Below are 26198 nucleotides of genomic sequence, written 5' to 3' on the forward strand. Positions count from 1 at the left end.
TTCCTTTCCTAGAAGGGAGGGAAAGTTTAAATTGTTGAGTGCCTCTTGCATAAGAAAATCTGTAAACGTTCCATAGAAGAGGAACAAGAGGAATTAAAAATACCATATAAAATTTTGAAAATTATGCATATACATTTAAACTGGATTCTGAGATGAACCAGGAGCCAATGGAGGCTCAAAAGCAAAGGAGTCACATGGTCGAATTTGCTCTTTCCATAAATCAATTTTGCAGTGGTATTCTGAATCAATTGTAGCCTTTGGAGGCAGATCTTTGTGATGCTACGATAAATAGCATTACAGTAATCTAGCCGAGATAGTATAATTGATTGGACCAAGACAGAGAAATGACGTTGATGGAAAAGAGATATAACCTTCCTCATTATTCATAAACTGAAAAAAAACATTTTTTAACCAGAGAGTTTATTTGATCCTTAAAGGTAAGGGAAGAGTGAAAAGTATTCCCAAAATTTTGGAGAACTCAATTTGCAAGGAGGCCCCAGAATCCAGAAGTACAATGGAAGGAAGATAGTCCAGTTTTGCGCCTAATCACAAAAGTATGTATTTTGTTATAGTGTATCCTTGAAGTGATTTGTACAACAAATGTACATGTTTTAAATTTTGTATGATAATATGTAACTAGCCCTGGATAAGTGCGGGTGAGAAATAAACAAACATTTGTCCGACAGCTGCCCAACCGTTTCACTTTACAGTTTCCTCAGGGGCTGTGCCACTTCAAAAGTCCACCCATCAGCCTTGATTTTTATTTGCCTACAATGAAACACAACTTTATTACTAGATTACATGTGGAAATCCTAACAAAAACATACTGAAAACATTTTTAATTAATTTAAAAATACAATTTGATATAAATTTTAATATTTAAATTTAATATTTCAATTTTAAAATTTTTCACATTCACCCTAATAATATTTATTAATATTTTATTTAACAATGGACCCTTGTCTGTAAGATAATACTATAATACTGCATATAAACAATTCAAACTCTTTGCTAAAAGATGTATTCAAAAGGGTATCAAAAGATATAACTCTATGTTATTAGTTTTTAGTTTTAATCCTAAACTGACTACTTCCTAAATATTTAGAAACAACCAATTTTCTGTTTGTTTTAACCTGCTATCAATTCCAATGCAGACATGCAAGCAAAACAAATCTTTCATTACAAGGGAAATACACCCAATTACCGTATTTTCACGTAGATAACGCACACCCGTGTAAAACGCGCACACGGGTATAGCGCACGGGAAACCGATATATATGTAAAAAAATTTTTGTATACTGCACACACCCGTATACCGCGCATGCTGCCCGACTCTCCCGTCGCCGCCCGACTCTCCTTTCGCCCGCCCCAACTCTCCTCTGGCCAACCGGACTCTCCTTTCGCCTGCCCCGACTCTCCTCTTCCCCTTGAAGTCCTGTCCCCACCCTGAAAGCCTGATGCCCCCCCCCCGACGTCCGATTCACCCCCCCACAGGATCGCTCGCACCCCCATCCCGAAGGACTGCTCGCACGCACCCGCACCCCCACCCCGAAGGACCGCTCACACGCACTCCCACCCGCACCCGCACCCCCACCCTGAAGGACCGCTCGCACTCCCAACTCCCATAGCCTCCCGACCCCCCCCCCCATCATGTAGAAGCTCCTACCGGTGTCCTGCTGCTTCCTCTTGGCGGTCCCGGCCCTTCTCCGACTGGGAGAAAGTGACTAGTGGTGTACCACAGGGCTCAGTACTTGGGCCGATCCTTTTTAATATTTATATCAATGACCTGGAGGAAGGAACAACCAGTGAGATCATCAAGTTTGCAGATGATACAAAACTATGCCGGGCAATCAGATCGCAGGAGGATAGAGAGGAACTCCAGAGCGACTTGTGTCGGTTAGAAACATGGGCGGAGAAATGGCAGATGAAGTTCAATGTGGAGAAATGCAAGGTAATGCATTTAGGCAATAAGAATAAGGAATACGAGTATACAATGTCAGGTGCAACTCTGGGGAAGAGTGAACAAGAAAAGGACCTGGGTGTACTGATAGATAGGACCCTGAAGCCGTCGGCACAATGCGCGGCAGCGGCAAAGAAGGCAAATAGAATGTTGGGCATGATAAAGAAAGGAATCTCGAGTAGATCGGAGAAAGTTATAATGCCGCTTTATAGGGCAATGGTCAGACCACACTTGGAATACTGCGTCCAACATTGGTCTCCCTACCTAAAGAAGGATATAAAACTGCTGGAGAGGGTGCAGAGACGAGCAACAAAACTGGTGAAGGGTATGGAGAAACTGGAATACGAGGATAGACTTATAACACTAGGATTGTTCTCCCTAGAGAAAAGGAGACTGTGTGGGGATATGATCGAGACCTTCAAAATACTGAAAGGAATCGACAAAATAGAGCAGAGAAGATTATTTACATTGTCCAATTTGACACGGACTAGAGGACATGAAATGAAGCTAAGGGGGGACAGGTTCAGGACTAATGTCAGGAAGTTCTGCTTCACTCAGAGAGTGGTTGACGCCTGGAATGCCCTCCCAGAGGAGATTATTGCGGAATCGACCGTCCTAGGCTTCAAGAGCAAACTAGATGCATATCTCCTTAAGAGAGGCATATAAAGATATGATGGACTATAAATTACGCCAGGGTACACCTGGCAGGGCCTCCGCGTGCGCGGATCGCCGGACTTGATGGACCAAAGGTCTGATCCGGAGATGGCAGTTCTTATGTTCTTATGTTCTGTGAGCCCTGCACCTGCACTGCTTCTTCCGGCGGTCCCGCCCTTTCTCAGGGTGGGGGTGCGGGTGCGGGTGGGAGTGCGTGCGAGCGGTCCTTCGGGGTGGGGGTGCGAGCGATCCTGCGGGGGGGGGGGTGAATCGGACGTCGGGGGAGGAACTATGTAAAAAAAAGTTGTAAAACGCGCTCACACGTATAACGTGCAAGGTTATGCACGATTTGTAAAAAACGTGTATAACGCGTGCGTTATATGCGTGAAAATATAACGTTTCTGCCCTATGGTCCGGACCCAAACACTGAAGGCATCACTTGTGCGGGTTGGATAAAGAAATAGGGCGTGCACACCGCTGACACTTTTTAAAACCCGGTGAAGGGGGCATGAAGGGAAAAACGGCCGTAGCAAAATCGAAGCCCGAGGCTTCGATGGTGCCAACAGGCCCCGCCGGGGCCGACCGAAAAAAGTCGAAAAAAATAGTCTTTTTTTTTTTTCAAGAAAATAATAAAATGTGAAGAAATTCACGAGAAAAAATACGCAAGCGGGAAGGCGAAAAAAGAGTATCCAACAGCTGTTGGAAACACGCGTCTTCTTAGCTCCGCGGAAACTAAGAAACTGGGGACCGCGCGCCTTCGTCAGGCAGGAAGGCACTCGCGCACGCGCGGTGTGGCCTAGCTAGAACTTTCTAAGTTCTTAGAGTGCAATCACTCTAAAATTGTCCGTACTGGGGCTCCGTCGGTGCCGTCACCCATCAGTCAAGAATATGCTGCCTGCTTGTCCTGGGATAATGTGCTTTTCGAAAACTCATCGGCTCTCCCGCTGACGTCACTTCTGGGTGCCAAGCATAGGAAGTGATGTCAGAGGGAAAGCTGACAGGGTCGCAAGGAGCACGTCGTTGACCGCTGCAATCAACAACTTCAACTAGAGGTACGGGTGGAAGGGAAGGGGAAGGCACGCGTAGCATCGGGGAAGGAGCAGAGGGGGCTCAGAAGAGGGCGGGGAGGGGCAAATTCACCTGTTGTGGCTCTCAAATGCCTACCGAAGCAAGCATAGATAAGAAAGGAGAAAATTTAATGGCACACTACAGTGTGCCATTAAATTTTCTCCTTTCTTAATAGCTGCCGTTTCTAACATGTACCTTTCACAGCTGGTTTAAAATAGCTACAAATAGCATGCTCTAACACAGTGTTCTTCAACTGCTGGTCCATGGACCGGTGCTGGTCTGCAGGGCCAGAATGTGCATCGAGCCCCAAGACAGTGTTCTTCAGCCACCGGTCCAATCGATGCGGTATTATCTTCGGGCTGGCTCCCTCTTCCTCACTGACGCAGTGCACAAATATGCGGGTAGCGGCTGCCACGTGCGTCCTGCGCCTGAACCGGAAGCCTTCTCTCTGACATCGCAACGTCGGAGGGAAGGCTTCCGGTTCAGGCGCGGGAAGCGCGAGGAGCCACTTCCCGCGTCTTTGTGCACTGTGTCAGTGATGAAGAGGGAGCCGGCCCGAAGACAACACCGGGGGCAGCATAAAAACAGCCAGAAGTTAAGGCACAGCATGGAGGGAAGGAGACAACAAAGGAAAGGGGAATGGTTTTAGTTTTGAATTTAGTGACTGAATTGTGTCAATTATGAGAATTTACCTCTGCTGTCTGTATAATTTGTGTTCTGGTAGGAATTAATGTTGAGAAGTGTATGTACAGTATGCTTTGTGTAGTTTAATTTTGTGGTTAACCATTATGTGTTAATAAGATAATATTGTGTGTATATATGAAAAATGAATGGAAAATATGGTGTTAGTACTATTATGGTGGTGGGGTCTAGGGCGGAGATTGGATGGAGATGGGCGGAGTCTGGCCCATGATTTAGCCCAGTGTTCTTTAACTGCCGGTCCACGGTATCAAAAGGTTGAAGAACACATTATATGCTACCTGTCCTATTTTATACATATGGGTTATATGCAGCATAGTGTACACTAATATTCGATACCATGCGTTAAGCTTTAGTACAAGCACCCTATGTTTGAATGAAAATAGGGCCCAAATTTAAAAGCATAAATTAGGAGCATAAACTTGGCTTAGCTTTTTCTGAATATCGGGCCCTAATATTATCTTTTATTGCTTTAGAGTCCCATGAAAGGATAAGAAACCTGACACCTATGTTTAGTTAAACATATAGACCTGCAAAAACCTTAAAAGTGGCAGTGCAATTAAATTTGACAGAGGCAGACGTGTACCTTATTGACTAATCAATTTATTGCATGAACTCTTGAGGACAGAGCCCACTTCATCAGCTACATAGACCTGTAGGAAAACAGACAAGTCTTTGTGCTATAAGATCATGTTAAAGCTATCCAACTTGATCTCAATAGACTGAAAAATACTTTCTGCTTGGGAATGGCGAATGCCTCCGGGCATCTGATTTTTTTTTTTTTTTTTTATCACTCACATACAATCTCCTTTGTTAAATTGGCAGTTTCCCCTGCAGTCTGTCACATCTCCTTAGTTTTAGTATCAAACGAAATATAGAGCTAACACTCAGGATAGAATAATAGTACTGAAAATCTTTATTTCTCATTAAGAGAAAAAAAATTGTGCCGTGCCCAAGTGCTTGCACTTTCAGAGCTATAAAAAAAACTGTCTCATAAACTGCAAAACGAATTAAGTAACATTCTACACTTAAGAGAGCGCACAGGTCCGTGATTTACAGAGTAACATGAAATGTTTAATCAAAGAAAAGAAAGTTAGAAACTGCAGTAGTTGCCCTACTATCATAAAACTGCCCGAGGATAGAAAATGATTTATCTTCATTTATATAACCATCGTCCGCCTTAATTATTTTTTTTTTTAAGTATTGTAAATGTTTAAGGTGCAGTCTAGAAAAGTATATGGGAGTACAGCATATGATGACAGTTTAAGGTACATTTAGATGCACGTTTACTAAACTAAACTAGCTGGGTTTATGAGGAGTATAGTGTGATGGTTAGTGTAGTGGCCTAATAACTAGGGGAAGCAAATTCAATTCCCACTGCCACTCCATATGGTTCTGGGCAAGTCACACAGAGCTCCATTGCCCACAGGAATTAACCTGTGTTTAATAAGTAAACTGCTTTGATTATAACCACAGAAAAAAGTGGTATGTCAAATCATATCCCTGCTCCCTTTCCTTTTTACCACTCTGTAGCCATTAGCATAGACCTGGGGGTAGAGAGTTGCGCGGGGACAGAAATCCCACCCGTCCCCACCCGTCCCCGCCAAAATCCCACCCATCCCCACCCGTCCCCGTGAGGAATCCCTCCGTCCCCACCCGTCCCCGTGAGGAATCCCTCCGTCCCCACCCGTCCCCGCGAGGAATCCCCTCCGTCCCCACCCGTCCCCGCGAGGAATCCCCTCCGTCCCCACCCGTCCCCGCGAGGAATCCCCTCCGTCACCATCCTTCCCTATAAACTTCAGAAATAGTTATTTTATTTAATTATGCTACTGAATTAAAGGCTCTGGTAGAGACCCATTTACAAATAAGCAAAGAGACTATTAATTTGGAAATATTAATTGGGAAGAATACATACTTTGTAAATGGGTTTCTACCAGAACCTCTAATGTAAATATAAAATATAAATACTCAGCTGATGAGAACCCACAAACTGTCAGCTGAGGACTTCCTTTGCAGTTGGCCTGGGGTCCCTTTTGCCAAGCTTGGCAGGCAGCAGTAGCGTCCCTGAGTCACAGATGCTGGCACCTCAGTGGCTCATGGATGCTGCCAGCGACTGCTGCGCTTGGTGGAGGGGAGTTCTGACCATCTCTAGAGGAGGTCCTCTGCTGGCGGTGCTTGGGGATCCCCACCAGTCACAGCAAGGGCCAACAAGTACTTCAACACTGTAGAAATAAAACCAGAAATGCATTTCCTTTTCTTTTGAACACAAAATAAAGATATCTGCCATATACATTTCCCAAGGCAGATGACTCTATGCAATGTCACCTCGGTAACAAAATACAAAAATAGACAAATACACCCCCTCCCTTTTTACTAAACCACAATAGTAGGTTTTAGCACAGGGAGTTACGCTGAATGCCTCGCGCTGCTCTCAATGCTCATAGGCTCCCTGCGCTAAAAAACAATATTGCGGTTTAGTAAAAGGGAGCCATAGTGCAAAATATAGACAGCAGATATAAATTCTCAAAACAGACACATTTTGATCACTAAATTGAAAATAAAATCATTTTTCCTACCTTTGCTGTTTGGTGATTTCATGAGTCTCTGGTTGCACTTTCTTCTTCTGACTGTGCATCCAATCTTTCTTCCTTTCTTTCAGCCTCCTGTATGTTTCCTCTCCTCCAGACCTCATTCTCTCCCCCAACTTTTTCTTTCTGTCTCCCTGTTCCCCCTTCTTTCTGTCTCTCTGTCTGCCCCCTTTCTTTCTTTCTCCGTGCCCTCCCCCAAGCCACTCGGTTTGCTGCCACAGCCATCGGAGAATAGCCCCTAAGCCACCGCCGTCCCAAGCTTTCCCTGCAGAAGCGTCGCGCTGACCAGCATTCCGCTCCCTGACGTCAATTCTGACGTAGGAGAGGAAGTTCCGGGCCAACAAGGCATTTCTCCTCATTCCATCCAGCCTGAGCCCCATCTCTCCTTGATCCAGCATTTCCCTTCTGTGTCTGTCAGAATTACCATTCCACCTATTTTCCAGCATCACCCTTCTTTGTGTCCATCTCACCTATATCCGTATCTCACCACTTTTTCAGAATCTTCATTTGTCTCTGTCCTTGTCTTTACCCCATATTCACCATTTGCCCTTTCAATGTCTTTATCTCCCCCCCCACACACACACACTTTTTCAGCATTACTTCTATGTCTCTATTTCACCTCCTCTTCATGTCCCCTCTGTATCTCTATCCTTATTCAGAAGGTCCTGCTTACCCTTTCTCTTCTTTGTGTCACTATCTCCATTTTCAGCTTTCCCCCCTTTTCCTTTGTTAATGCACCCTGTAGCCAGAATCTTTCCACCCTCTCTCCACTCCGGCCCAGCCCAGTATGAAATATTTCCTTTTGTTTCTCTCCCCTCTCTCTTCTCCTCCCTCACCCACGAGTCCTGCATCTGGCCCTCTCCCTTCTACCTGCACCTGGCAACACCCCCCTGCTCCGCGGCTCTCTTCAGCAACTCGTCAGCAGCGGTGATCAAGACAAGCTGCCGACATCGAGGCCTTCCCTCTACGAGTCCCACCTTTGTGGAAAAAGGAAGTTGAAACAAGCGGGACTCGCAGAGGGTAGGCCCCGACGTCAGAAGCTGCTGCTGAGTTGCCGAAGAGAGCCGCAGGTAGAAGGGAGAGGGAGATAGGAAGGCTGTAGAAGCTCCGGAGCATGACACCGAACCCGGCCAGGATGATTTCTTTTTCAGGCTGCTGCTGCCGCTGCCATCCCCCACCCGAAATGACAAAAAACAGCCTAATGCCCGCGTCGGGAAATAGCCATGCTGAGCAGTGAGCTCAGCACGTACACAGATGAAAGCCTTGCTTGCTGATTGGTCCGGCGGCACGGTGGGGCGGGGCCACCGGACCAATCAGCAAGCAAGGCTTTCATCTGTGTACGTGCTGAGCTCACTGCTCAACATGGCTATTTCCCGACGCGACGCCAGACTTGTAAGCTGCATGCTTGCATCGCCAGAATTTAGGTAGGTTGTTTTCATCCCCGTGGGAGTCCCGTGGGCAAGGGGGCGTCCCCGTGGGAGTCCCGTGGGTCAGGGGGGCATCCCCGTGGGAGTCCCGTGGGCCAGGGGGCGTCCCCGTGGGAGTCCCGTGGGCCAGGGGGGGAACCCGCGGGATCCCCGCGGGACCCGCGGGATCCCCGCGATCCCCGTTCCCGTGCAGACCTCTACCTGGGGGTGGGCAACTCCGGTCCGCGAGGGCCGAAATCCAGTCGGGTTTTCAAGATTTCCCCAATGAATATGCATTGAAAGCAGTGCATGCAAACAGATCTCTTGCATATTCATTGGGGAAATCCTGAAAACCTGACTGGATTCCGGCCCTCGAGGACCGGAGTTACCCACCCCTGGCATAGACCCATACTACGGTCTATCATGTGAATCGAACCAAATAAACATTCTGCATGACACAGATAGTGTGGAATCCATATGGATAGAACTTCCATGTGTGAAAGGAAGGGTAGGGTTATACTATTGTCCCCCAGGACAGAAGAGAAATGTTTTCAGAGATTAGAAAAGCTGGCAAATTGGGCAACAGTATAGCAATGGGTGATTTCAACAGAGCTGAATACCTTTTGTTCTTTTGTGCTTGGTGCCATTTATATTTTCAGTGCTGGCTAACGATGTGCTTGAGTTTTCTCCTAAATGTCAGCCTGATTTTCAGTGAGGAGTGGCGGTTTCTTTTGACCCATGACGTTCAACTGAGATCTTTTTCTTTGAGAGATACTTGGTTAGAGCAATGGGGTGCGAACCAGGGGATCCTACTTCAATTACCACTGTGGGTCATTGTGATCCAACTGAGTCACTTGGAGTACAAACTTAGGCCCCCCTTTAATTAAGCCACATAAGGGTTTTTTTTTAAATTGCGGGTCGCTGTGGTAAAAGCTCTGATGCTCATAGGAATTCTGTGAGCGTTGGAGCTTTTACTGCAGTGGTCGGCGATAAAAAAAATCCTAACGCGGCTTGATAAAAGGGGGCCTTAGATTGTAAGCCTTCTTAGGACAGGAAAATACCTATTACCTATTGTACATGAGTGCGACGACAAACAAAAAAAGCAACACTTACGCTTGTACATGATGGCACTTTCACATATAAATGGCACTTTCACGTGTAACTTACAGGTGTAAATGATGACACTTTCACATGTAAATTGCTGTGTTTCTCCATTCAGGTTTTCCATATGTATATTTGTCAAATAGCTGCCCTATAATATGTTCAAAAGATACAAAAAAGAAGGCAAAAAATGTCAGTAAGGACTCTATGAGTGTGTCTATCAGCTAATCACTGCTAACAAACCAAACCACACAAATACCATATGTCAATTAAGGAGTAGGGACGCTCTCAGTGTGAGGTTATTAGCGACGGGAGAACAAACTCCAGCGCTTCCACTTACAAAGACGGAGGTGAATCACCCCGCCTGCACACCATCATCGGGCGTCCCTAGTATGCAAAATCAACTGTGCAGAATTAATAACAATAAATAAGTCACAAAGGGTGAACTAGTGAGAGAGTGAATCAAACTGAAAACCCACTCATAGAGTCCTCACACTAGGGACGCCCGATGATGGTGTGCAGGCGGGGTGATTCACCTCCGTCTTTGTAAGTGGAAGCGCTGGAGTTTGTTCTCCCGTCGCTAATAAAGTGATATGATGGTGGCACATGCACTATTTCCCCTCCTCAAACGCTCTTACTAAACACCAAATGCAAACTATGCAGGTGCTATTAATACATGTACCAGTGGCTCCTTTTCAAACAGCCGATTTATCATTTATTAAACTTGATATAACACCTTCGTTGCGACGCAGTTCCAAGTGATTTACGTTTACATTTAAAACGAAAATTTTTAAAAAACCCCAAGAATAAAATACCACTTATAAAATAGGACAGTAACACACACTCATACCAGAAACATTCACATCCTGATGCTACAAGGCTCCTAGCAGCAGCACTCCTCGGTGCGATTGCATGTCCAGCAGCCCCATTGTGGATGCAGCAGCAGCCTCCCTTCCCTTCCCATCGCAGGTCCAACAATCCCCCCCTCCCTCCCGATGGCGGACTGAAACCCCCCCCCCCAAAACCCAAAACAACATACCTGCGAGTGTAATTCTCCTGGTCAGCCCCTTCTACCTATTGGAAGCTTCCTGCACACAGAGCTGCTCAGACCAGAACCTTCTTGCCACCGAGTTCCTCCTTCTTATGTAACTTCTGGCCAGATGTACTGGGAATGGCCTAAGACTCCGATTGGCCAGATACCTAAAGCTACTCCATGTATCAAATAAAATACTATTGTCCTTAGCATATCTAGGTAACTTGATACTCAGCACATGAAACAATCGTAATGGGGACATAATTTGCCACTCTAAACACAGCCAATCCGGAAGATTTTCCATAAGCTCGGGGAGGATCCAATACATACCTTGGTGCATTATATAGGCTTGATGGTACCTATAAAAGTTTGAGAAATTTACCCCACCCTCCGCAATTGGTTTTTATAATGATACTATAGTAGCTCAAGCTGCTTTACCCAGCCAAATAAATTTGGTAAGTATACTATTTATTTTTTAATAAAAAAAACCCATGAAATAAGTATTAAAAAAACTCAAAAATAACATAATGAATTGGGATTTGGAGAACTACAAGAAAGGTAGTATTTACCCCTGGACAAAACCAAAAGAGGTCTCTAATAAAAGAAAGATCTCGGTTTCACGTAATACTTCTAGAAACTGACATTCCCCTCACCCATATGGCTCAGTACTTAAAGCACAGTATCCCTCTCACAAGTGCCAGTATTGATTGTATAAGTCACCTGGTGGCTCAACCATCATCAGACTCTCTCCTTCAGATCTTTGAAGGAAGAAACGGGCAAGGAATGATTCAGGAGATATGCTTGCATCATCTTTGATGAGTCAAACACAGTTACCTTCCATGAGTGATGTAGAGACCACAGATGATTTTTTAGAGAAACTGTGGCCGGAAAACAGAAGAGGAAATCATCTATCTTACAATTATTGTGGAAACCATCTTGGCAGATTGATATGAGGGAACCAATGTTTTTACCAATAAGGCAGAACATTTTATGCCAACAGAGGAAGAGGAAGAGTGAATTATTGAAATACACTTGTGACAGGCAACTGACTGTCTCAGGTAGAAATACCCCTTCTGACACTGCTCGAGATAAAACTGTCCCAACTCCTGCTAGGAGAGACAGCCCAGGAGATATAAGACAGAGGGATAAAAACAGAAGGGAAATTTATAGCAGAATCAGACAGGATAATGTAACTCCCTATTATTCCCTTGCTAGGAAGACTGAGTAGAATATCTGTGAGCTCCAGAGAATAAGATCTGATACTGAGAGAGGAGGTGGGTCTCAGTCTAGTGAGGAACACGCTGAGCAGCCAATCAGAGAGAGAGTTTCCTGAGCAGGCAGAGAACCTGCAAGAAAATTGAGCCCAGCTTGTCTATGTGGGGGGATGGGGGGGAGGAGAAGCTGGAGCTGAAGCTACAGCCAAGGTTCTCAGAGCCTCTGTAGGCAGAAAGCTACCTGCCCCTTCATACCCCTGCCACTTGAATTTCCAGCAGAGCCCTACCGAGAGGAGAGTTATTAAACCCCAGGAAGCGGTGTGGGAGGAGGAAGCCTTTGAAACTGCTGAAAATGTCCATTTGTCTCCTGAGGCAGGGGACAGGGAGAATTATGCAGAGCCTGATTGCCTAATAGGTTATGAAGATATTGAATCTGTTTATAGTGATCCAGGGCAGTGCATGGAATGGCTAAGTGTGAATTAAGCTATGTTTGCATGAAGCCTCAGTTTAACTTTAAACCTAGGGGGTATATGAAAGCAAACACTGCAGTTGGTTTCAAAACGGAAAGTATGTGAGCGAAGACTATTGAATTCCCCAGCTAGGAATGGAGGAAGGGAATTCACTGCACAAGAGCTAGGTGAGAAATGGAGCTAGAAGCTGCCCTTTTAACCAGAGCTCTTGGGCACTTATCAGGGGGCCAGGAGGGCATGATTCTAACTGTTATGCAGGGAAGAGTGTCCCTAGCACTCTGGCCATAAGTAAACAGGTCAGTAGTGCCATTGCCCAAGCAGGGCAAAAGTGCTGAGAGAAGCCTTGCAATAAGCTAGGCAATGGCTTGAATAGGAATAAAAAGAGAGGAAAATAAAAACCTCTTTTTTTCCCCCTGAGAAGTGGAGATCAGGGAGGGGGAAGCCTTATCCCAACCAGGAGGTAAGGGTCTCCTTTAACCCATTCTTGGGGGAAGGGAGAGGCAGCTGCTGGAACTGTATTTAATGCAAATCAGCCTTTATACCAAGCACTACCATTGAATGGAATTCAGAGAACAGTTGAACTGTGGAAAAACTTATTTTGATTATTTGGAAGTTCCTGATGTGGACTGTGTATAGAGTAAAGCCAAGGGCTACCTAAAAGGAGCTGCCTCTGAATGAGAGGAAATTATTTTGTTTCAAGGAAGAATTAAAAAAATTTTTCTGAGAAATAATATTGACTGGGACCTTCTTTTTTCTTTGGGGCCCAGAGCCTCCCTATCACTGGCTCTCCAAGAGGCGTGGTTCCTAAGTGTGTGACGGACGCCATGATTGACCCTCGGGCACCCACGACCCCGCCACAAAATCCAGTATGGTAGAAGAAATTCCCATCTTTAATCTATCTCAGATAGATTTGACAGATGCTGAAGTAAGAATTTTATGTAAAGGGGTTGTCTTTTGTACCATCCACACAATATGATCCTCTACAGACTAAGATTGACATTTTTAAATTTCAGAGAAAACTACAGATTATGCTTTTATTTTCCAACAGCACAGGACAAGTAGAAAGATCAATTCTTAAACCAGAATCAAAGTGGATTCCCCCTGGACCACCAGATCCTCAGATTGATGCATTTTATTGATATATAATACAGGGCATTAAGAATATGCAAGACAAAAATAAGAAAAAAGTTGCACTATAATTTTGCTAAAGAGGAGCATTTGGCTATGCATAGTTTGGCACTGAAAACTAATATCATAATAAAACATGCAGACAAAGAAGGTGTTGTAGTAATGGATCAAATAAAGTATGTCAAGGAGATTGAGCGCCAAATCACTGGAGGATCCAACAGTTGAATTGAAAGAAAGAGATTAATGCTTTGGTTTCTATGGCACGTCAATCGGGCTATATAACCCCTAAAGAGGGAACATTTCTGATGGTAGATCATCCAATTATTCCAACTATCTATGTGCTACCAAAGATTCATAAATCACTACTTGACCCACCTGGACATCCAATTATTTCAAGCAATGGCTCAATTTTAGAACCACAGTCTAAGTTTGTTGATTTTTTTCCTAAGTCCTTTTGTTCCTCAAATTAAGTTATATATCAGAGATTCATAGGCTATGATAAACCTTTTAGATGAATGCGACGGAGATCTGGAGGACATTTGTACTAGTCTCAATGGACATTGAGGCGCTATACACAAACATCTCACAGATGTCCACATTGGAAATTGTTGCAAGAACACTCAGCAACGGAAATACATATAGATGTATTCCTAATCATTTCATCCTCACCTTGGCTATCACTTGCCAACAATTACTTTTGTTTTCAAGGTAAGTTTTACCAGCAGATCACAGGGACTGTAATAGACTCATCGATGGCGCCTGATTTGGCCAACTTATACGTGGCAGAGTTCGAGAAGAATTTTTGGGAGACACATCCTTTCTCAGAGGAAATCGTAATGTATAAAAGATATATAGATGATGTTTCCCTTCTATGGAGAGGCTGCTCAAGAAGACTAAATGAATTTCATCAATGGTTGAACACATGTGACACAAATCTCAGATTCAAAATGCAATACGATAAAGATTGCATCTCTTTTCTGGATATTAAGATTATGAAAACAAAATATTGTTTCAAGACATCTATATAATAATTTTATTTCTTATATACCGCCCAACCAGAAGATCCGGGTGGTTCACAGCAAGAGAACTGAAGCATATCAGCGAAGATGCAAGCTACAGTAGGAATCAGTAGAATTCAATGCTATACAATACAATAAAATACAACATGATACAATGTAGAGTGATACAAAGCAAAGTCATCGCATACATTTACCAAACAGATAGGTTTTCAGTGATTTTCTAAACTCATAATAAGATTGGGAGTGGGCAATCAGAGAACACATCCAAGAGTTCATTCTCCCCGCTTGAAAGGCTAGAGTTTTGTCTAAAAAACTTTTATAACGGCAGGCTTTCGGAGTAGGAAACAGATATGAACACCTATTTACATTATACCAGTTTTCACAATCAAGGTTTAAAACATAATCTCCCATACTTCCAGTTCCTAAGGCTACATAGACTCTGTATGGACTTGGAGGAATTTGATAAATAGGTTCCAACTATGGCAATGAATTTCCTTAAGAGAGGATATCCTGAAAACTGTGTAGAGAAATGTTTAATGAAGGCAAATATGAAAAGTAGAGAAGAGCTTCTTCATCCAAAGTCTGTTAGATCCACAAGGGACATAGGGCTAGATTCACTAAACCTTCCGATCCTATACCGATGATCGCAAAACCAGTTTTACTGGTTTTGCGATCGTTCCCCGACCCTGACCCGTTTCACTAAACTGCTGCCCGATCAATCTCCTATTCAATCCGATCCAATCCATGCAAATTAGTAAAACCCCATGCAAAATAGCCACTAACAATTGCTTGGCTATTTTGAATCGGGTTTTACTATCCTAAAGCCTGGCTGCTGCAGACCTGTCGGTAACTGTGTTCAGGGACTTCCTTCGGCTCAGCCCTAAGGAAGTCCCTGATTGGCTCAGGCACCTTAGGCACCTCTCCCAAGGGAGGAGCCTGAGGCACCTGAGCAAATCAGGGCCTTAGGCCCCTCCACATGCATCACATGATGCAATGGGGCAGGGCCTAAGACCGGCATTGCAGCGGAGGAGGAGCAGAAGCAAGAGGACTTTGTGGTTCCTCCTGCTTCCGAAGATGGTGCTGGAGGCCTAAGGAGCAGGAGGGACTGAGCACCCAACTTTAGAGGTATGGGGATAGGGAGCAGGTGTCCGCAGTTTTACAGGGTGTGGAAGCACCAATGTAGGAGGGAGTCAGCATCTCTCCTGCCATTCTATTTGAAGTGGCAGTGTGGATTTTGGTTCAGGGAGGGAGGGGGAGAGGGCACTTTGTTGGGGGGGGGGCTTTTTTCTTTTATCGAGCAGTTATTTTGCATGTGTACACCTATATACAATATCATAGCTGAATATATATACACATATATTGTACCATTTATGTGTTTTGCCAACAACCTGGAACTTTGAAACATTATCTTTTATAAGTGACTAGAACTTATTACAGTCTACAAAAATACTAAAGAATGAACCAATTAATTCAAATTAAATTGTTTCTAATGGTAACTTGAATTGCCAATGATGTTTCCATATGCTTACTGTTAAACACTGTACATACATACGTAGTGTTATGATATTCACTACACGTTCATTGTATGTATGGTGCCCGTTTTTCTTTTCCTTAACAAATAAATAAATACTATTGAATTAAAAAAAAAAGTAAGTTAAACTGGTTTCAAATTAGCATTCTTTTACAATCTACATGAATACTTGGTAGTTCTGAATGTTTCCCTTTAGAGGAAAGTGCAGCTGATTTCCGAAACCTCTTTCCACTTATTTAATTGCGAAAAGTATCAGACCGAAGAATCATGTAGCACAGCTGAGCTGTTTCATGTGGGCTGGAATCATGTGCTTTGCCCCGTTACAACAGCTTACACTTTACAGATGCCAGTTGTTTTAATTCTGTAGGATTTGCAACTAAAAGCTGCCTCACTTAAAATATCATACTGCACTTTAAATTAACTGGTTTTATTTGAAAGGCCCGTTTGGCCATCTCATTCTTGTTCAATTAGCAAACTCAAAAAACAAATCCGTAAGGGATATTTCTGTGTCGCAAATACCGATTTATATGAATCCTGGATACGGATTTGACCTTCAGACCTGAGAAAAAACAGATCTGTGAAAAAAAAGAAAGGGTCATCCAGATGCAGAAGCTTGTAGGAATGACCTGGGGGACCTTAAGAACATAAGAACATAAGCAGTGCCTCCGCTGGGTCAGACCAGAGGTCCATCGTGCCCAGCAGTCCGCACACGCGGTGGCCCAACAGGTCCAGGACCTGGACAGTAATCCTCTATCTATACCCCTCTATCCCCTTTTCCAACAGGAAATTGTCCAATCCTTTCTTGAACCCCAGTACCGTACTCTGCCCTATTACGTCCTCTGGAAGCGCATTCCAGGTGTCCACCACACGTTGGGTAAAGAAGAACTTCCTAGCATTCGTTCTGAATCTGTCCCCTTTCAACTTTTCCGAGTGCCCTCTTGTTCTTTTATTATTCGAAAGTTTGAAGAATCTGTCCCTCTCCACTCTCTCTATGCCCTTCATGATCTTGTAAGTCTCTATCATATCCCCTCTAAGTCTCCTCTTCTCCAGGGAAAAGAGTCCCAGTTTTTCTAATCTCTCAGCGTATGAAAGGTTTTCTATCCCTTTTATTAGACGTGTCACTCTTCTCTGAACCCTCTCGAGTAACGCCATATCTTTCTTAAGGTACGGCGACCAATATTGGACGCAGTACTCCAGATGAGGACGCACCATCGCCCGATACAACGGCAGGATAACTTCTTTTGTTCTGGTTGTAATACCCTTCTTGATTATGCCTAGCATTCTATTCGCCTTCTTAGCGGCCGCTGCGCACTGTGCCGTCGGCTTCATTGTCATGTCCACCATTACCCCAAGTCCCTTTCTTGGGTACTCTCCTTCAATAATATCCCTCCCATCGTATAGCTGCACCTTGGGTTTCTGCTACCCACATGTAGTACTTTACATTTCTCAACGTTGAACTTCATCTGCCATCTTAGCTTATATACTGCAAAATGCTGCCTTATTATCAGTTTATTCACTGATCGAGTACTCTGCTTCAGCCTGATCTACTTAATTTTAAAAATCTCTATCCTGTTTTCCTAATTCTAAAGCACAGGTGTCAAATTCAAGGCCTGCAGGCAGAATCTGGCCTGCCTGGCCGTTTTATGCGGCCCGCAGTGCGATACGGCGTCTTCTGGCCGGCTCCCTCCTCCTCACTGCTGCGGGTGGCGGGTTCTACATGCATCCTCTGCCTGAACCGGAAGCCTTCTCTCTGACGTTGCCACGTTAGAGGGAAGGGTTCCGGATGAGGTGCGGGATGCGCAAGGAGCCGCTACCGGTGGCTTTGTTCACACTTTAGCAGTGAGGAAGAGGGCCAGATGATAACACCGGGGGTGGCAATGAAAACGCGCCTCACACCATGGGCCACATAAAACATCTAGGCAGGAGCTGGCCAGAAGGTAAGACACCCGCCGGAGGGAGGCACCTAGTTGAGGCACAGCATGGAGGTAGGGAGACAACAAAGGTAGGAGGAATGATTTTATTTTTAATTTAGTGATTGAATTATGTCAATTTTGAGAATGGATTGTCAAAAGTGCTGGCTTTTCTTGATAATGACAGGGATAGCCATTCAGATGATAACATGAAATTGGAAGAGCTCTGATCGTCTCAACTTCCCTTTCTGGTGGGCAAACTAGTTACAAATATGAAAAAATGAATGCGGAATTGTTAGGGACTAATAAGGCATTTAAATTATTGTGGGGCCCGTTGGCAGCTTTTATTGCATCCATATAATTGATATTTTTCTTTAATAAAGGGTTGCTTCCTTGCAAATCAAGGATGAGGGGGGGAGGGTGGTCTTTCATAGAACCATGAATAAGTATGTAAAAGGGATGGGGGGAAATGGTGATTTTAAATTTAAATTCTGTAAGTTTAAAGTGCTTCTTCTGTTTTATTATGTGTTCAGTCGACTAGGATACATACGGCGCCAAGGGTGGAAGGGGTGGAATCACTATGGGTTAAGTTACCAGGAAGGAAGGGAGCTGACACAAAATTAGGACTATACTATCGCCCACCTGGACAGCCAGAAGCAAACGACAATGACCTAGAAGCAGAATTGAGGCAGGAATGCAAAAGCGGAAGTGTGATGGTGATGGGGGATTTCAACCACCCTGGGATAGATTGGAGTATTGGGCACTCCGATAGTGCGAGAGAAACCAAGTTCCTAGAGGCTGTGAGGGATTGCTTCATGGAGCAGCTGGTCAAGGAACCGACTCGAGGAGACGCCACTCTCGACCTAATCCTCAACGGACTAGGGGGACCTGCAAAGGAGGTGGTAGTAGTAGGGCCACTGGGAAACAGCGATCACAACATGATCCAGTACAAATTAGAAGCAGGAACATCAAAAGTGAAGAGAACCACAACGACAGCGCTCAACTTTAGAAAAGGGAACTACGATGCTATGAGGAAATTGGTGAAAAAGAAACTCAGAAACAGCTCACGGAAGATGGAGACCGTAGAGAAAGCCTGATCCCTTCTCAAGGACACGGTGCAACAAGCACAAAACCTATACATCCCCAGGTTTAGGAAAGGGTGCAAACAGAATCAAGCAAAAAACCCGGTGAGGATAACAAAGGAAGTGAAGAAGGCGATAGGCGACAAGAAAACATTGTTCAGATAATGGAAAAAGGACCAAACTGAGGAAAACCGGAAGGAACACAAAAAACACCAGAAAGAATGTCACCGAGTGGTTAGGGAAGCAAAGAGAAAATACGAAGAGAAGCTGGCTGGGGAAGTGAGAAACTTCAAACCGTTCTTCAGGTACGTGAAGGGGAAGCAACCGGCGAGAGAGGAAGTGGGACCGTTGAATGATGGAGACAGAAAAGGAGTTGTAAAGGAGGGAAAAGAGGTAGCAGACAGGTTAAACAAGTTCTTCTCGTCAGTCTTCACGAGCAAGGGCACATCCAATGTACCAGAACCCGAGGAGATCATAAGCGGGGATCGAGATGAAAACTAGAGCAAATAGAGGTAAGCCATGAGGATGTCCTCTGACCGATAGATAGATTGAAAAGCGACAAATCACCGGGTTCGGACGGAATCCACCCAAGGGTACTAAAAGAACTGAGAAAGGAAATAGCGGAAACACTCCGGCAAATATGTAACCTATCATTGAAAACTGGGGAGATCCCGGAGGACTGGAAAATAGCAAATGTCACGCCTATCTTTAAGAAGGGATCGAGAGGTGACCCGGGAAATTACAGGCCGGTAAGCTTGACTTCAGTTCCGGGTAAGATGATGGAAGCACTGATTAAGGACAGCATTTGTGAGCACATAGAAAAAAGTGGGCAGCTGAGGGCGAGCCAGCATGGCTTCTGCAAGGGAAGGTCATGCCTCACGAACTTACTACACTTCTTTGAGGGAATAAACAGCCTGATGGACAAAGGGGAACCCATAGACATCATTTACCTCGACTTCCAAAAAGCCTTCGACAAGGTACCCCACGAACGGCTGCTTAAGAAGCTGAGGAACCACGGGGTGGAGGGGGATGTTCACCGATGGATTAAACACTGATTGGCGGGCAGAAAACAGAGGGTTGGAGTGAAGGGCAAATACTCAGACTGGCAATGGGTCACGAGCGGAGTTCCGCAGGGATTGGTGTTGGGACCGCTCCTGTTCAATATATTTATAAACGATCTGGAGACAGGGACGAAATGTGAGGTTATCAAATTTGCAGATGACACCAAACTCTGCAAAAGGATTAGAACCACGGAAGATTGTGAAGACCTGCAAAGGGACCTAACGAAACTGGAAGAGTGGGCAAAAAAGAGGCAGATGCGTTTTAATATAGACAAATGCAAGGTCATGCATGTTGGGAAAAAGAACCCGATGTTCAGCTATACAATGGGGGGATCATTGCTAGGGGTAAATAACCTTGGAGACCTGGGTGTGCTGGTGGATACAACAATGAAAGCATCGGCACAATGTGTGGCAGCCTCAAAGAAAGCAAACAGGATGCTGGGTATCATCAAGAAGGGCATCACGACCAGGACGAAGGAAGTCATCATGCCACTGTATCGTGCAATGGTACGCCCGCATCTGGAGTACTGTGTCCAGTATTGGTCGCCGTACCTCAAGAAGGACATGGCAATACTTGAGGGGGTCCAGAGAAGAGCGACGAAAATGATAAAAGGTATGGAAAACTTTTCATATGCCAAAAGGCTAGGAAAGCTGGGATGTTCTCCCTGGAAAAGCGGAGACTTAGAGGAGACATGATAGAAACTTTTAAGATCCTGAAAGGCATAGATAAGGTAGACAGGGACAGATTCTTCAGGCTGTGAGGAACAACAAGCACTAGGGGGCACTTGAAGAAACTGAGAGGGGACAGGTTTAGAACCAATGCCAGGAAGTTCTTCTTCACCCAGAGAGTGGTGGACACATGGAACATGATCCCGGAGGTTGTAATTGGGCAGAACACATTGCAGGGATTCAAAGAAGGTTTGGATAAATTCCTAAAGGATACAGGGATTGAGGGGTACGGATAGAGGTAGTGATAGGTTATAGGGTGAGTCAGGGACCACTTGACAGGTCATGGACCTGATGGGCCGCCGCGGGTGCCGACTGCTGGGCGCGATGGACCTCTGGTCTGACCCAGCAGAGGCAACTTCTTATGTTCTTATGTTCAGACATATATCTGTATTGCACTGTTCATACTTGAAAACTAATAAAGAATTTACATCTGCTGACTATATTTTGCACTGTTCAGGAAGAAATGCATTTGTTTCTATTTTTCTGGGGTTGTACTGCATGCAGAGTCTTGCATCTTTAGTACTTTTAGTTTTTTGTCCCGTATTTGCATAGGGGTTATCTGTGTTCTAGTAGGAATGAATGTTGAGGAAAAACTTACTGGTTTACGTTTCCATCGGTAAAAGCATGTATTTTCTGAGAAATTTTGACAAGCTTATGTAAGTAATTCACTGTTTGTGCAGTTCTTTCTTGCTGCAAACTGCCTTGAACTAATAGTTTGGCGGTATATAAGAATAAAATTATTATTATTAATAAGATTATATTGTGTGTGTGTGTATATATGAAAAATGAATGGAAAAAATTGATACAATTAGTAGTATTATGGGGCGGGGTCTAGGTTGGAGATCGGGCAGAAATGGGCGGGGTCTGGCCTAAGACTTAGCTTGTGTTTTGGATTTCGGCCCCTTAATGTGACTGAGTTTGACACCCCTGTTCTAAAGGAATGTCCAAAGCACTTTACAAATAAAAGCACCCATCAGTTCCATCAAAACATATAGGGAGTGATATCAAGTGGCAGTGGTCAGCTTTTTAATTTCCTTGCTGGCCATTGTGTTTAAGTTAATATATATATTCATCATTGTTATACATATAGATGGTAATTCTATAACTTGGCACTTAAATTATGACACCCTGATGCAACACAGGTTGCACCCTGCTTTTGTTATAGAATACTAATGCAAAAAGAGAATGACACAGGTTGCACCCTGCTTTTGTTATAGAATACTAATGCAAAAAGAGAATGACACAGGTTGCACCCTGCTTTTGTTATAGAATACTAATGCAAAAAGAGAATGGCACGGGGGCAAACTTTTCCCCATCCCGTCCCTGTGAGTCATGTTACTGTCCCTCTCTCTGCTCCATTCCTGTAAGCTCTGCCTTAACTGCACACGCCTCTAATGCTTATGATTTTAAAGTGTTTGAGGCTTGCGCAGGCGAGGACAGAGCTTGCAGGAATGGGGCAGGGGCAGGAAAAGATCTTGCCAGGACGGGACAGGAAAATGAGTTCCCGCAGGGATGGGGGAAAAATTTGTCCCACTAGAAATCAATACTCAAGGATTAGGGCCCGAATCTATCCCTTATTCACTCAAAAACAAGCCCCACACGGACCAACGATACACACACCCAGCAACACTGCAAGGCCTCACTTACAACCCACAACATTCACACTCCCCAAAGAGAAAGGGAAAAAGGAAAAAGAAAAGAAGTGGAGAAAAAGGCCTCAGTTCAGCTTCATCTGGCCAAAAAAACTCCACTCCTACAAAAGTTATTTATGTGTAAATGCTGAAAAATAGTCCAAGAGAACAAGGCAACTAAAGTAGCCTGCCAGGTGGTATCAAACAGCACTGCCTAATACAGATGAAAGTCAGTGGGTGAATGTAACAAAAGGCAGTATAGTCCAGCCCATAACATCCACAGCAAAAGCAAGAAAAATAACTTAGCTGCTAATGGCCTCCAAATCCAGGCCAGGCAGTCCTTACACCCAACGGGGAACCCTCTGTTTCGCTGCGTCAGGGGTGTTCATATCATTGCTTCACATCCAGATATTCCAGACCTACCATACTCCTCAAACATCCTCACCACTTCATCTAACAAAACTGTATTAGGCGTGCTGTATATACCATATACCAAAGTCAGAGATACGCCTTTGCACCCCCCCCCCGGAAGATCCCTGCTCACAGAAACAGCCCACAAACGATCCTACAGCCACTTCATTCCACACCTTTGGAACCAACTCCCCCCCCAACTTAGACAACAGAACTCATTATTAACTTTCAGGAAATCGGTAAAGACCCTCCTCTTCAACTAAAGATCTCCTCTGTCTTCTCCCCCCCTTACACCCCCCTCCACTCTCCTATCTCCCCCCCAAAACTCCAATATAACCCTCTCTTACTCTCTCCACCAACAAATTGTATCTAAACGCATATAACTTTCCTTAAACTAAACTACTGTATTTCCCCCTTCTCTCTTTCTGCTATACTCTCCCTGTATTTAATTCTCTCCAAAATCTATAAATCCAATTACTAAACCTGTTGTATTACTTATATGTCTATTTACTCTCCACTGTGTATGTTCATTTGTAGACCGTTCTGAGCTACTGGGAGGACGGGATAGAAATCAAAATAAATAAATAAATAAATAAAATAAAATAAAATAAAATAAATAAATAAATAAATACTGCATACATCTAGAAGTGCTATAGAAATAAGTAGTAGTAGTATATACCAAACAGACTTTGCACTGATCCTCGGTTAATATTTGTGATTAACACAGGGTAAGTGCAAACAGCTACTACCATTTCTGACTAATACCAGACCGAAAAAAGTTCAGCAAGTTTGGTCAAATGTTAAAATGATGTTAACAGGGTTTGTTTTGGGTTTTTTTTTTTAACAGTTGCAGCATTGTTCACTATGATTTTTTGCCACAAGAACAAACTGTCAACCAAAATGACTATCAAAATGTGTTTAAACAACTTCATGAGAGAATCAGGAGGAAGTGGCCCAAACTTTGGAGGGAGCAGTCACAGAAGATTTAGAATCAGAAAATAATATTAAAAATTGAACTAAGGCCAGTTCAAGGCAGACTTGCACGGTCTGTGTCTGTGAATGGCCGTTTGGTGGAGGATGGGCAGGGGAGGGCTTCAATGGCTGGGAGGGTGTAGATGGCCTGGAGTAAGTCTTAACAGAGATTTTGGCAGTTGGAACCCAAGCACAGTACCAGGTAACGCTTTAGATTCTTGCCCAGAAATAGCTAAGAAGAAAAAAAAAAAAAATTAAATTGAATCAGGTTGGGCAGACTGGATGGACCATTCGGGTCTTTATCTGCCGTCATCTACTATGTTACTATGGTTCCTGCATCACGACATTGTGCTTGCTCATTCTGCCATCAAAATGTGTGAATTTTGCACAAAAAATGTGATGACACTTCATCCCCAGCCACCTTACTCTCCTGACATGGCCCCTGCTGACTTCTTGTTTTCTAAACTTAAATCCATGCCAAAAAGAAAGCGATATGACACCATTGAAGACATAAAGCAAAATTTGATGCAGCAACTTTTGGCGATTCTTGAAGATGCATTTAAGGACTGCTTCCAGAAGTGGAAATGACATTGGGTAAAGTATATATGTAGGAAAGGGAAGTACTTTGAAGGGGACCTAATAGAATAAGTTGTAAGATTGTTTAATAAATTTTTATAAAATCAATCCTGGATCCATTTGAACAGACCTCGTACAAATAGTTCATCTTCCATTAGCAATTCCAGAGATATGTTAGTTTCTCATATAGTTTGATTGTCTTATAGCGTGCGCATAGAAAGTCAAGTTCAACATATATGAGGAATATATTAGTTTGGGAATTACAGACTGTTTGGTCACTTAAGCTGAAGGAGGAAGTTTAGTGGGTTGGATGCGCTGGTAGATAGTTTAATAATGATGATGTGCAGAAGGTGTTGGAGTCTAGGTGCTATACCATACGGATACTAGGCTAAGGGAATTAGATTTTATTGCTTTCCTAAAGCTCAAAAGCTCTTTGAGTGATTTGATGGGTATATTAGTGCCCCTTGTGGTATGCCGTACTTGATTGGCTTTGGCATCTATATGGTAGTGTCTAGTAGCACGCATTGGGATCTGTTGCTCAGGAAAGATGTGAATCAGAGTAGTGGCGTATCTCAGATGCCAAGCTTTGTGAGTTGAATGAGAAGGAGAGGATGATCAATGATGTCAAAGGCTGCGCTGAGGTCTAATAGTACCAATAGAACATTGTTTCCCTTATCCGTGAGTTTCCAGCAGTCTGGAATCCTGACTGGAAGGTGGATAGGGCTTTTAGATTATCCATGAAGGAGTGTTGTTGGTTGAGTACCAATTTTTCCAGGATCTTTGAAATAAATGGTAGGTTGGAGGCAGCTCTAAAGTTGCTGGGTGTGTCTGGATTGAGTGTAGGTTTGGTTTTTTTTTTTAAAAGGTTTGATGATTGTTGATTTCCAGTTTGTAGATACTGATTCTGTCTATAAAAAGGTGTTGATAAGAGGAAGGATTGAGTATACAAAAGTGTCTTACTGCACCTTATTAAGTGAGGATGGATAATATGTAAATTTGTTGAGTTTTTGACCTAACTTAAGTGGACTAAATTATTTTGTGACTATGATGTAACTGAATGCATTCTGTAACTGTATTGTCCTCAAACTATTGTGAATGTTTTAACTGTTAACCGCTTAGTTATAAGTGGTCTAGAAATTGTATAAATAAATAAATTCTCTTCCAACTGGATATTTTAAATTGTACACCGCTTTGATTTCCATTTGTAAAAAAAAAAGGCAGTTTTAGCAAAATCCATATAAATGATAAATGATGATAATACATTTTCCAGACAAACATCTTATTCGAGAACCTAACTATAATGCTTGTTTGCCATGTCATTCTTCAATGACGCCAGAGCACCATGAATCATTATGGAACATTAACTTGCTTAAAAGGACATCTTTTCCATAAGCAGAAATTTAAGGGCAAGGCACATTGCAATTACAGGAGGTCATTTTTAAGAGCATGCTTTGACATAGTTATGTTATGAAATAATCCCTATGGTAAATAAAATAAGATGGTGGTGTTAGTGTGCTTTGTTAATAAATGTTGTGATTGTGGTAAAAGTGGATTGCATAGCTAGTTTTAAGAAAGGTTTGGACAAATTCCTGAAGGAAAAGTCCATAGTCTGTAATTAAGACATGGGGAAGCCTCTACTTGCCCTGGATTGGTAGCATGGAATGTTGCTACTCTTTGGGTTTTGGCCAGGTACTAGTGACTTGGATTGGCCACTGTGAGGACGGGCTACTGGGTTTGATGGACCATTGGTACCCATTGGGGATGCTGAAACTTTTTTGCTATCAATCCGTTTAATAATGTGTTAGAGTAGTCCATACAGAAGAGGACAAAGGCATAGAGAAGTTGGGTAAAGTCGGGTTTGTAGAAGTAGTTTCTTATTTTCCGGAGTTGTTAAAAAAAGTAGAATGAAGAGGCGACCACTTGAGAGATATGGTTGGTAAGTGATAAGATAGAAT

General features: G+C 43.6%; 1 protein-coding gene across 1 annotated transcript in view; it reads right to left on the bottom strand.

The window, feature by feature from the left end:
* Positions 1 to 379: 379 nt before the first annotated feature.
* Positions 380 to 26198, bottom strand: part of LOC117354803 — a 162724-nt gene continuing 136905 nt past the window's right edge. The window contains 2 exon segments of the mRNA XM_033932784.1: positions 380 to 390; positions 9489 to 9627. Coding sequence (XP_033788675.1) covers positions 380 to 390; positions 9489 to 9627 — 150 coding nt within the window.

This window comes from Geotrypetes seraphini, chromosome 2, assembly GCF_902459505.1.
Source record: "Geotrypetes seraphini chromosome 2, aGeoSer1.1, whole genome shotgun sequence".
In the NCBI taxonomy this organism is placed as follows: domain Eukaryota; kingdom Metazoa; phylum Chordata; class Amphibia; order Gymnophiona; family Dermophiidae; genus Geotrypetes; species Geotrypetes seraphini.